General features: G+C 40.4%; 1 protein-coding gene across 3 annotated transcripts in view; it reads right to left on the reverse strand.

Annotated features, from left to right (window-relative positions):
* The window catches only part of ascc3 (activating signal cointegrator 1 complex subunit 3), a 208,505-nt gene that overhangs the window by 171,497 nt on the left and 25,341 nt on the right, over positions 1 to 11,667 (reverse strand). For all 3 annotated transcript variants that reach the window (XM_031278220.2, XM_031278219.2, XM_031278221.2), the window contains exons 4-5: positions 10,800 to 11,377; positions 2,570 to 2,687 (exon numbers count right to left, since the gene is read on the reverse strand). In XM_031278220.2, the coding sequence (XP_031134080.1) occupies positions 2,570 to 2,687; positions 10,800 to 11,377 (696 nt within the window). The remainder of the gene's footprint in view (positions 1 to 2,569; positions 2,688 to 10,799; positions 11,378 to 11,667) is intronic.

Here is an 11,667-nt window from a genome sequence, read left to right on the forward strand (position 1 = left end):
TACATAACTACCTGTTTAGGTTTATTTATTTCAACATAAACATGTATTTTAAAACATTTACATAGCTACAGAGTACAATAATAAAGTAATAAAATATTCCCCTTCCATAAAGACCGTAGACTCCCTCTGCACCCTGGATGGTGCTAGACTAATGGTGGGTGTCCATTGTCAGCGTCATTTCCACGCTTCCCATTCACTTCTATGGGAGCAGCCGTGCAATGCATTCTGGTAGCGTCACTGGGACTTTGGAGAAGCGGGCCGTTGAGTCGCCTGCTCCTCATTTGCATAAAGTTGAATTCAGCCGACTTTATGCAAATGAGGAGCAGCCGGCTCGGCGCTTCTCAAAAGCTGACGAAAATCTTTTAAACTGACCGTTATCAATCTGAAATGAAGACAGATTCAGCAACTGCATGGCCTATTTCTCCCTTAAAATGTTTTCAGAAACACGTTTTGGTGAACTACTTTTGTAAAATAAGAGATAGTATTCCGAACGAGCCACCATTATGGTCGGTTTTGAAATTCGGGAGCAGACAGCTCCACGTGACGTGTTCGTCCAATCAGCTGCAGCCATCGTGGTTGTAGGAGGGTGTAGACTGTTTTCTTTGCTTGTCAGTGAAGAGAAACTGGTAGCAAGCCCACTGGCATGCAATTCTGGGAAGCAGGGCGATCCCATCCGTGAAAACAACGCGTATATGGACACACACCGATAGAACCCCTAGCAAGCAAGCTAGTTAACTAGCCAGCCGAACACTACATCTATCTATAAATTGAACCGGAAGAATTCTACAAGCAGCAATACCACCAGTGTTGGGAACATTACTTTAAAAAAGTAATTAGTTATAGTTACTCACTACTTGTTCCAAAAAGTAACTGAGTTAGTAACTGAATTATTCTATAATAAAAGTAACTCGTTACCAGGGAAAGTAACTATTTGCGTTACTGTTTAAAAAAAAGTTGCTATATGTCAAAGAATTTTGATTTTTTTGATTGTGAGGCAGAAAGATCTAGCTTTTGCTGCTTGGAGGACTTTGCTCCGAGTCCTTCTTTGCTAGTGGATGGCGAGCTATCATCTGTGGTGGAGGTATCGGTGGTTTTGGCCACTAGCTTTGTAGATGTGTGTGTCGTTGTGAGATGCTTCATTAAATTAGAGTTGCTTACAATGGATGTCGACAAAGTCTTCACTCCTGAACATAATATACACATTACATGCACGTTCTTGCCTTTGACCACAATGAATTTGAAGTAGTGCTTATATCTCCACTTTGAAAATGCCAACTTTTCATCGGATTGCTGAAATAGCTGATTGCATCTCTGCTGCTTCATCGAATCTCTGTTTAGCTGTTGTGTGTGTGTGTGTGTGGCGCGTGGGCTGGCATGTGTGTAAAAACACTGGCTCTGATTGGCTACCATTAAACATGACTCTGCCTTAGCCAATCATAATCGCTTACCTCGTTATTAACCCACCTCCTCACTAGCTGTGAGCCAGGGGTGCGTTCGGATTACACAGTTTATTCAATCAATGCATAGTAACGCACGGCATTTAACGTCCAGTAACGTTAACGGCGTTGTACCAACGGGAAAAGTAATTAGTTAGATTACCCCGTTACTGAAAAAATAACGTTGTTACCTAACGCCGTTCTTTTAAACGGCGTTATTCCAAAACACTGAATACCACAGGCCAAGCAATAGCCCGTTCCAAACAGGCCTCAACGGGCACTGCACTAGTTTGTAAAATTGTTAAAAAAAAACAAAAAAATGAATGATTCATCCACACTCTTGTCACATTGTATAAAGCATATTGCTATTGCCAGATTAGTGACAACTTTGTACGGCTCATTTTCTGTAACCATTGTAACATAAAGGCATGTTGGGTGGAATTAGCAAGCTAGCTAACTAGCCAGCAGGCCGCAGTGGGCCACTCAGTCCCTCTGCTTCCCCACCGCAGGGAGACTTCTTTGTCCAGAGAAAGGATCCACTGTTTCCATCCAAAGCATGTCATCTACTTAGAAAAGCTGGATGGAAGCGTCAAAATCTCACAATACCACTAAAAAGGTTCCACATTCGCTTGAGGGTTGTTGTTTTATTTTGTCGATAAAGAGTTAATGCAACAAATAGGCGACGGTAACACGTTTGTCAAATAAATAATGATGTAGTGAATATTATATGACGGATCAGTTGTTTCCAGCATAACTTTGCCCAGAGCTGTCAAAAGCACTGCACACACTCTGTTATTGGCACCTCTCTGTCATCATCTTGCTTCGGAGAGCAATACATTTGGTGTAATATGAGCTGAAACAACATGCCCAATAGCAGTAAGACATGGACATGCTCATTTTTGTGGCCTAGAACATGTACAAATTATTTTTGGATACTGTTTGATAATACAAAAAGAGACATTCGTAAATAACATTCAAAAGACCTTCAGTCAGTGAGTCTGAACAGTTCAAATGAACCTCTTTCTCCCATCTACATAAATGAATATGTGGTATTCATGACTATTTCAAATAGTCAACACAAGTGGAGTTTGTGTTACCATGGAGATGACCTGGATGCCATGGGGGTGTCTCACCTGGTGGGTAGCCAGTCCTGTCAGGTGGGATGGTGAGGAGGCAGTCAACGATGGCTGCCCTTCGCTGGAGGAGGGTGGAGATCATCTCCAGCCCCTCTGGGCCCAGCAGCTCGAACAGCTGGAGAGTGGAAGGAGGGGGGAGTGTGGGTGAAAATCAGTAGCCATCAGTAGCAAACAAAAATGCAGTCATCTACAGTAGCAGCAAACATACCAGCGTGTGCACACACACACATCCAAACATGTATACACATCCTATGGCTCACCAATACTCTCTCAAACACGCTTCTACTGCCAAGACTGTGCACCTGGTAATTACCATCCGCCTGGTACAGAATATGCTCTGCCGCTTAGCCTCCCAAACATAGCCACCTGGCACTTAGCAAGTGACAGAAAAACAACAACAACAAGAAGAAATCCTGTGCAGAGCAGCACACAATGTAACCTTAGTGGAGACAGGGGCTGCACAGACAATCATCAATATCGTTGTGAGACGGAAGTGATGATCAAGTTTGTGCTCTCTAATTGGAAAATAGTAGACCTGAAGGCCTAGTGTATGTAATTCCAAACTGTAAAACAATGCAGTATTTTTTCCCCCTGTCCTTTCAGGATTGGTTTTCAGGATGGAGTTATGGCTTGCTCTTTCAGTCTGTCCTCCCGCGGGAAGGAAACAGTGAGCACAGCAGGGAACTAAAACAACAGACACACTTTGATGTCAGGTCAGCCATCGTCTTTGTTGGGGTTATCTTTGTTTCCCTCGGTGGTCTCTTTTATATCTGTTCTAAACTTCTATTGGTCCCACTGAATGTGTTTTATTAGAGTTGGGTGTACTGTATGTCGGGAGTGGGTGGGAGGGAGTGGAGAGGGCTGGAGTTTCACTTGATAAACAGATTTTCTTTTTTTTTTCTTTTTTTATGGACTCATGAATTCTGTCCTTGGAGTGGAGTGATTAGGTGTGGGTTCCACTGGGACTGAGAGGCAGAGTTTCTCCTTCAGATGGATTCTGTACAGTCCACCATCCTGCAGGCAAGCCCAATTCCAAAGAATTAACTGTATAATAAGTCCACATCTGCAAAGCTACAGGTCAGGAGTGTAGATGTCATGTGTCCTCTGCTTCTTTATCTGTGATTAAATATTCAGCCTTGCCGACTAAATTTTTCAGCTGGTAAATGGAACAACTAAAGCATTATTTGAATTGAGTCACAACTGGGCAGGCCTGTATGCTGTATATCTCCTGAGACTAATTGAACATGAACCCCAGACAAATATACAGTGCAATTACATTTAGAATACGCCGCTCATATATGAATATGCACAATATACTAGGATTTAAATGTTCTGTTTTGTTTCTACCCTACTTTGGCAAGTGTTTGTGAAAAGAAATGTGTTGGCATAAATATATGTTTAAATGGCAAACATCCCTTGGTGGAATCTCATGTTGACAGTATACACACATTAACTAAACAATGCCATGAATATGATATTAGGAAAATGTAATTACAACACACAGTGCTTCTGATATCTCAAATGTGGCTTTGACTTACAACTGCATATATAGCCCACTTTGTAAAACAAACCTACTGTAGATACATATAGTATATCGCCATTTAGCCATACAAGTCAGAGATATGATTTTTGGTCCATATTGCTCAGGCCTATGTCCAGGTATTCTCTGGGGGAAGGTATGTAACAGATGGTTTGCAACTAGGGCTGCAACTAACGATTATTTTCATAGTCAATTAATCTGTCGATTATTTTCTCGATTAATCGATTAGTTGTTTGATCTATAAAAATGTCAAAACATGGTGAAAAATGTAGATCAGTGTTTCCCAAAGCCTAAGATGACATCCTCAAATGTCTTGTTTTGTTCAAAATTCAAAGATATTCAGTTTACTGTCACAAAGGAGAGAAGAAACTAGAAGATATTCACATTTAACAAGCTGGAATCAGAGAAATCTTATTTTTTTTAATAAAAAAATGACTCAAACGATTATCAAAATAGTTGGCGATTAATTTAATAGTTGACAACTAATCGATTAATCGATTCATCGTTGTACCTCTATTTGCAACATGGCAAACATATAAATTAGTAACACAGAAACTATGTTTAGAAGCATTGCATGGAAGTGTGAATATACAGCCTATATTCTGATACAGAATATGCTAAGTGTGTTTTGCTGCAATGGTCTGCAATTGTCAATGTACACTGTAAAATGTTTACATGTTGGGGTGTACGTTAAAAGTTGAAATACATTCCTCAGTAACCTTAGCCATGGTATTTTCAGAAACATTTCCAGTAGTGAGCTATTTCTTTCCACATAGTAGCAGAGCAGCACGACCAAAACACTGCTTCGCTAGATTTTCTCTTGCTAATTTCAGGATCTACTTCAGTCTGCAGTGCGCTAATTAAGGCGGTGTGGCAAATCATGGCATAAAAGTAGGGCTGGGCGATATGAAGAAAATCAGATATCACCATGTTATGTGGATATAATGACTAAGTGGGTAAAGGCAAATAATAGAACAGCTAGAACAGTCTGGTTAAGTTCAGAAAATGACTTCATTTTAGCCTTTAAAATCAGAAAAAAAAACACTTATGCCATATTACGATATCCAAAATCTAAGACAATATCTAGTATCATATCACTATATCAATATAATATCGATATATTGCCCAGCCCTACATGAATAAAGAAAAGTGTGTACAAGATTATGGAGTTCCTTTTTTTGGAAAAACTTATTTCTGATTGCAAAAATGTAAACATACAAAGGCAAATCTAAAAAAAGAGTACAGATTTATTCACCTGCACTGGCTGGGTAAAAAGATATATTTGATCTGCAACTGTGTTTTGGTACTCAATATGAGCATGCTTAAAGTAGGGCTACTCGAGAATGAAAAAAAAAAAAAAAATCATAATCATGATTATTTTTGGTCAATACTGAAATCACGATTATTTAACACGACAACTCGTTGACTTTTGGGAAGAAGTTGCAATTATTGAACTTAAAAAACAATGAAAAAGTTTAACAAATCAACAGTGACAACACCTAGAAATGTGAAATTTCCCTTCATACTTTACCCATTTGAACTTGTTGTTTTTTCAGTCAGGACACAAGACAAAATAAGAGTTTACCTGCAAAACGTAATGTTCAAAATAATTGTTTTTCCTCAATTATTCTGTTTTTGTGATCATGAGGAGCCGAAATCGTAATCGCAATTAAAATTTTGATTATTCGCACAGCCCTAGCTTAAGGTAACGTGTGGCCAGGCAAAGCAGCCTATGTTTATTTTTGTTTTATCAAATATGAGGCCTCCACTCTCTGATGTCACATCTCTAGCTCTCAGTTTTTTGGAACATATCACTTTTAATAAAGTGAGGCTAATTACTTAAACATGTAATGTGAAACTGCCTTCCTAATCTACTTCTGTATGTAACCAAATGGCTTTCCACTGTACCACCCCCCACCCAGAGCTCAGCAATCAAGGGTCAGCAATGAGAAATAATAATAAGCAAGTTCTCTCCATTGTTATATTTAATGGCACGGCGTGCAAAGCCTTTAAACCTTACTGTTGACTTTGGAGTCACACAGAGCTAGATGCATTGAGAGTCTGCAGGTACACACACACACACACACACACACACACACACATACACGGCATTCTTTATCTAAAGATGTCAGTGGGAGAGTTTGCTTCCAAATGTCAACTACGTGAGAAACATTGGAACTAACTGTATCCAGCTGAAGTTATACAATTATTTGCAACTTCTATTTCTCTGTAGAGAGGTAGAGAGAGAGAGAGAGAGAGAGAGAGAGAGAGAGAGAGAGAGAGAGAGAGAGAGAGAGGTAGAGAGAGAGAGAGAGAGAGAGAGAGAGAGAGAGAGAGAGAGAGAGAGAGAGAGAGAGAGAGAGAGAGAGAGAGAGAGAGATATGCCACAGAGGAGCAATATGGACAATATAAAAGCCTTGGAGTATAAGGGAAACGGAGAATGGAAGTAGGTGAAAATGCACGGGGACAGAATGATGGAGCACTTTCCTGATTCATTCATAACTAAATGTAAAGGATGGCAAATAACTGCTGGAGGTTTCAAAAGGGTAATACACAACAGGGCCCTAGAGTGATCCTGTACCTGACCTTTAGTTTATATTTCCTTTCTGTCTGTTCTCTTCACTTCACTTCACACAGGAAGATGTGAGGGCAGATGAAAACAGAAGGCGTAGCCTTCTCTTAGCCGTACTGCTATAATCTACAGTTTCCTGGGGAAAAATTGACTTCCTCTGAACCCCTCTTTCCAGCAGCATTGTTACTTAACACAAAGAACAACAAAATACCGTATTGGTAGCTTTCCTTTTTTGACTCACTAAACACGACACTGAGAAATGTAGAACATTTGGCAAAACATATTTTTTCATCCATTATCTTCTCCAGCAAGCTTTTTTTTGAGATGCTATCACAGCGTTACCTCACACAAAGACATATAAACATATATATATATATATATATATATATATATATATATATGTCATCCCTTCAGTTTTCAAAATGCATACACCATTACATTTAATTTTCTCTACTTTTTTAAATTAAAAAGCTGCATACTTTACATATACATGCTTCTTCCTGTTCGTCAGACAGTGAGTTTAATCAAGACCAGTTTGCTTAGCTGGAAGAAGAGCCTGAAACCAGTGCCCTCTAAAAGCACATATCTATTTTCCCTCTAGGTACAGATGTATAACATGATATGGTGGAACATTCATGTAAATAAAACATATGCTTACTGCAATAAACCATGTTCAAATGTTACGCAGACATAACTCTAGCCTGGGTCCAGACCTCTGAATCACCACCTGCATCTCAGATTTGTTCAGCGATTCAAATGGGCCTGGAGCTGCTCACTGACAAAACCAAGCCACATGCATGTATGAAATGGCACAGGTTTCTGTAAGTTGACTTACAAAAGTAACAACTCCAAAATCAAGATACATCTTCAATCAACACTACGAACTTAAAGTGAACTGTTCCAAGCCATAACTACTGCTAACTGTATCAACTGAAGATGATACTGATAGGGGCGGATCTAATCAGAAATAGCCCTGCCGCTAAGAACATGAACAAGATGTCAGGCTGAAAAGTAAGGTGACATTTTTTTTTTTTTTTTGCATTTCAGTATAATCATCAGGCTAACAAAACTATTTATACGTGTAAAACAAAACGTTTTTTTCTTTTTTTTTAAATTTGCTTGGAATAATCAATCAGACAATGCAAAATAACTCATCTAATAAATAAAATGATCATATCAAAATACATTTTAAAGATGTTTAAAGTTGTTAATTAATAATATAGAATTAGCACCCAGCCCTACTATCTATCTAGCCCTTGTCTCGCATTGCCAGACCTTCCTTCACAGCGCTGCGGAGGAGGGTCTGGCTAGTCCACACAGCATTCGGGGATGGGAGAAAATCGTGCTCTGGTTTATTGGCATTTCTTTAAACCAATCACAATCGTCTTGGACGGTGCTAAGCGCCAGACGGAGCAACGGTGCCGCTGCAAAATAGCCTCGGGAAGGAACTTGTTTTGGTGGAACGTGTACGTTCAAAGGTTGTTTTAGTCGTGCAACAGAAAACTCAGATTGGACAGATAGTCAGGCTAGCTGTCTGGATTTACCCTGCAGAGATCTGAGGAGCAGTTAACCATAGTCCTCATAAATCAACCGGAGTATAGAATTACAACACAAAGAAAGAGGAAAGGGAGGGACATCCGACCGGAATGAGGGACATCCAGCGGAATTTCCCGAGGCACCTGATCAATCCAGGAAATTAAACGTCGTCGATATAGACTAACCCATCTCACTGTGCACCCTCCCCCATAACCTCATCTTATCTTTATTTCCTCTAAATTGTTAAGAAATTAGGTTTCTTAAAGCTGCTGTCTTAAAAGGTTGACATCTGCTTGTATGTGTACATTCCAAAGGGTCTTTCCTACCAATGAAGGTCAAAGTCATGCAGCAAGTTGGAAATGTCTAAAAAGGTCTGGAGGTAAAGGCCAAGGGTGACTTGGTCTAACAGCCAGGAAATGATAAATCCAGCATCTGGATCAAACCCAAAAGGCCTGCTGTTGAAGGTCAAGGTTATATAATCAATAGGAGTCCCATATATTAAATGTACCATTAGGACAGATCAAACATCATGTCACAGAAATACCATGTTGAGAGTTCAAGTTCAAATTGATCCCTAACGTTCTTAACCAGGTCTTTATCAGAAGTAGGGCTGCTCCCTAAATGACGATTCCAAATGATCACCTCTCAATCATTTGAGAAGCCCCAGAATCTCATTTTGACAGTAGAATCATTGCAGGCTTTTCTTTTTTTTTTTTTTTTTTTAACTGTACACATATCAACACAGGATAACAGCATGGCAGGCTATAAACTTGTACAAACCAAGTATTAGAGAAAAATTAACCCACTGCAAAACTAACTAATGGACTTAGAGAAGTGTGAAGGAAACAGAGGGCAAACACGTCTCATTTCTGTTGGCCGCTCCAATTCTCTCAGCGCTCGATGGCGTTTTAAGCCCCCAACGTCGACTTCAAGGCAGCGCTGCAACCGTAGACTTTAATGCACCTAACTATAACCTTAACCCTACCCATTGCCTAATCCTAGTACCTTCCAGGAAGCGCTGCCTGGAAGATGACGTTGGGGGCTTAAAACACCAAACGCCGCTCTCAGCTCCAGCGTTAGCCATAGTGTTCGCTAAACCACTTTTGAACTAGACCCTGGTACAACCTTCTCTATTGCAGTCCAGTGTGACTGAGTCTTTGAATGAAAGAGCTGTCAGCAGCCAATCAGGAGATGTTAATATCCGAACTGAAACCAGGACACACACTTTATATTTCTCCGACTGTGTGGAAATGTGATGTTTTCACTAGGGGTGTTGAACGGAATCACAGCATCGATGCATCCCGATGCAGACAAGGATGATTCTGCATCGATGCAGTGACAGACCATAACACATTATTGCCTCCTGATGTTACTTGTTGATTTTTACGGTCGCTGCTTTTTGGGTTTTTGCCTTTTGTCTGTTGTCTGCTGTATTCAGACTCCGCTACATTCAGGAAGTGTTTTTTTTAAGAGCAGATACAATAAAAAGGGGAGTTCATATCGGACTGCTTGAATCTGTTGATGAAAACCATGTGTAGCAATATATATATTAATATTGAGGAGGTGATGCATGGTTAGGGCTGCACGATATGACCAAAAATCAAAATCACGATTAATTGCACATTTTACCTCAATAACGATAAATGAACGATAATTTAAAAAAATTGTGATAGCTCATTGGCAAGGTTTTTACTGTCAATAGGAAGTGCTTATTTTTGTTATTTTAAAATAATTGAAGGAAACACACAAAGCGGGAACTATTATGGCTATTTACTGAAAATGTATAAAATTGAAATGAAAGCATACATTGCTTGAAATGAAAATGTCTAGTGAAAAAAGTCACATTTTAGTTTTATAAAAATTATCGAAATTATCGTCATGGGAAAAATACGTCGACAGCTTCAGAATTTCGATGTTGATTAATCGTCCATCCCCACGCATCGTGATATCGAATCAATTCAAATCGTTGACAAGATAATCGCAATCGAATCGTGACACCAGTGAAGATTTACACCCCTAGTTTACACATCACAGATGATAAGCAAAGGCATTAAAATGTGATTCTTACAGGTAAAACATGAGACCTGACTTGTAAGGAGGTTAGTGTGGAGTGTTCTGCAGGTGGGCTGGACTGTACTGTAACTGGGCAGAGGAGTAAATAGTGAGATAAGAGGATAAGATGTAAAAATGAAAACATTTCTATAGAAAAAGGTAAGAAGCCAATTGCCAACTCAGAGTATACTTGTAAAATCAACATTTCTGTAAATGCGCAAGTGTTAGCCATAAGGCCAAATGTAGTCCTAGTTAGCACCTGGAGGAAACCCACGCAAACATGGAAAGAACATGCAAACTCCACACACAAAGGCCCTGCCTGGACCAGGGATTACACACTTGTGTAAGTCTTCTAAATTCTGTGTCAGGAATTGATTTAAGCTTTTATGTTATTCAATTTTACAGACAAAACAGGAGAGCCATCCTAAGCAACTTTCAGCATGTTTAACCTGAGTTAAAATATTCCCAAGAACAATTCATCAGATACAGTACCTATAGATTAGATTGTATTTCCCAGTGACACAAACCTCATTCTGCAGCTCATCATCGCTCCTGCGGGAGGCCAGCATTTCAAACAGGGAGGTGCACAGTTCCTCTGGGCAGGATGAGATCATGTTGCCTCCATTCAGATACTTCTCAACCTCTGTTCTAAGGATGGCTCCATCCCCAGAGCTCAGAGATCTCCCTGAGCTGGACACCTCTTCCTCACTGGCGCCCTTCCTCCCACTCTGCTGGTTGTTGAGGAAATTGATGAAGTCCAGACTCACGTTCTCCTCATCGATGCCCGAGCACGGCAGGTCCTCCAGTGGGTCCAGTGTGTAGCAGTCATACGAGAAGACAATGTTGCGTCCAAAAGTAGAGCCTCGTTGGGGGTTGTGACGGGAGCACAGGGTCTGGATAAAGTTCTCAACTCGGGATTCTCCGAGTGGAGCCACCAGCCGAGCCACACAGGCACAGGAGGCTTCAGCTGCAGATGATGGAAAGGGGCCGAACATCTGTTTAATGGCCCGAGTCTCCTCTGTGCCCACATGGTCTTTGTTGTGGAAGGTCTCAAACAGAAAGACAGCAGCGCTTTCAAATGCCGCCTGACCCTGGTCAGTCCCCACTGTAAAACAAAACACAACATATTCACAATGAAGAAGGGAAGAGATCGGAGAGCTTCTTGGAACTAGTTTAAGTGAACAAAAGACGGTGCTCTTTGGTAGGGGGCATAACAAATCCATCAAGGAAGAACCCAGGGCATTGTCTTTAAGAAAAATTATTTTTAAAATGACTTCAATAGATCTGGCACATTCTAGTCTATATCCACGACCTTCCACTTCCGAGATTGCTCCGTTGCCGCCGGAAATTCCGCCGGATGTCTTTTATGGCCAGATGTCCGTTACCTTCCGCTTT

The sequence above is a fragment of the Sander lucioperca genome, chromosome 10 (assembly GCF_008315115.2).
Source record: "Sander lucioperca isolate FBNREF2018 chromosome 10, SLUC_FBN_1.2, whole genome shotgun sequence".
Taxonomy (NCBI): domain Eukaryota; kingdom Metazoa; phylum Chordata; class Actinopteri; order Perciformes; family Percidae; genus Sander; species Sander lucioperca.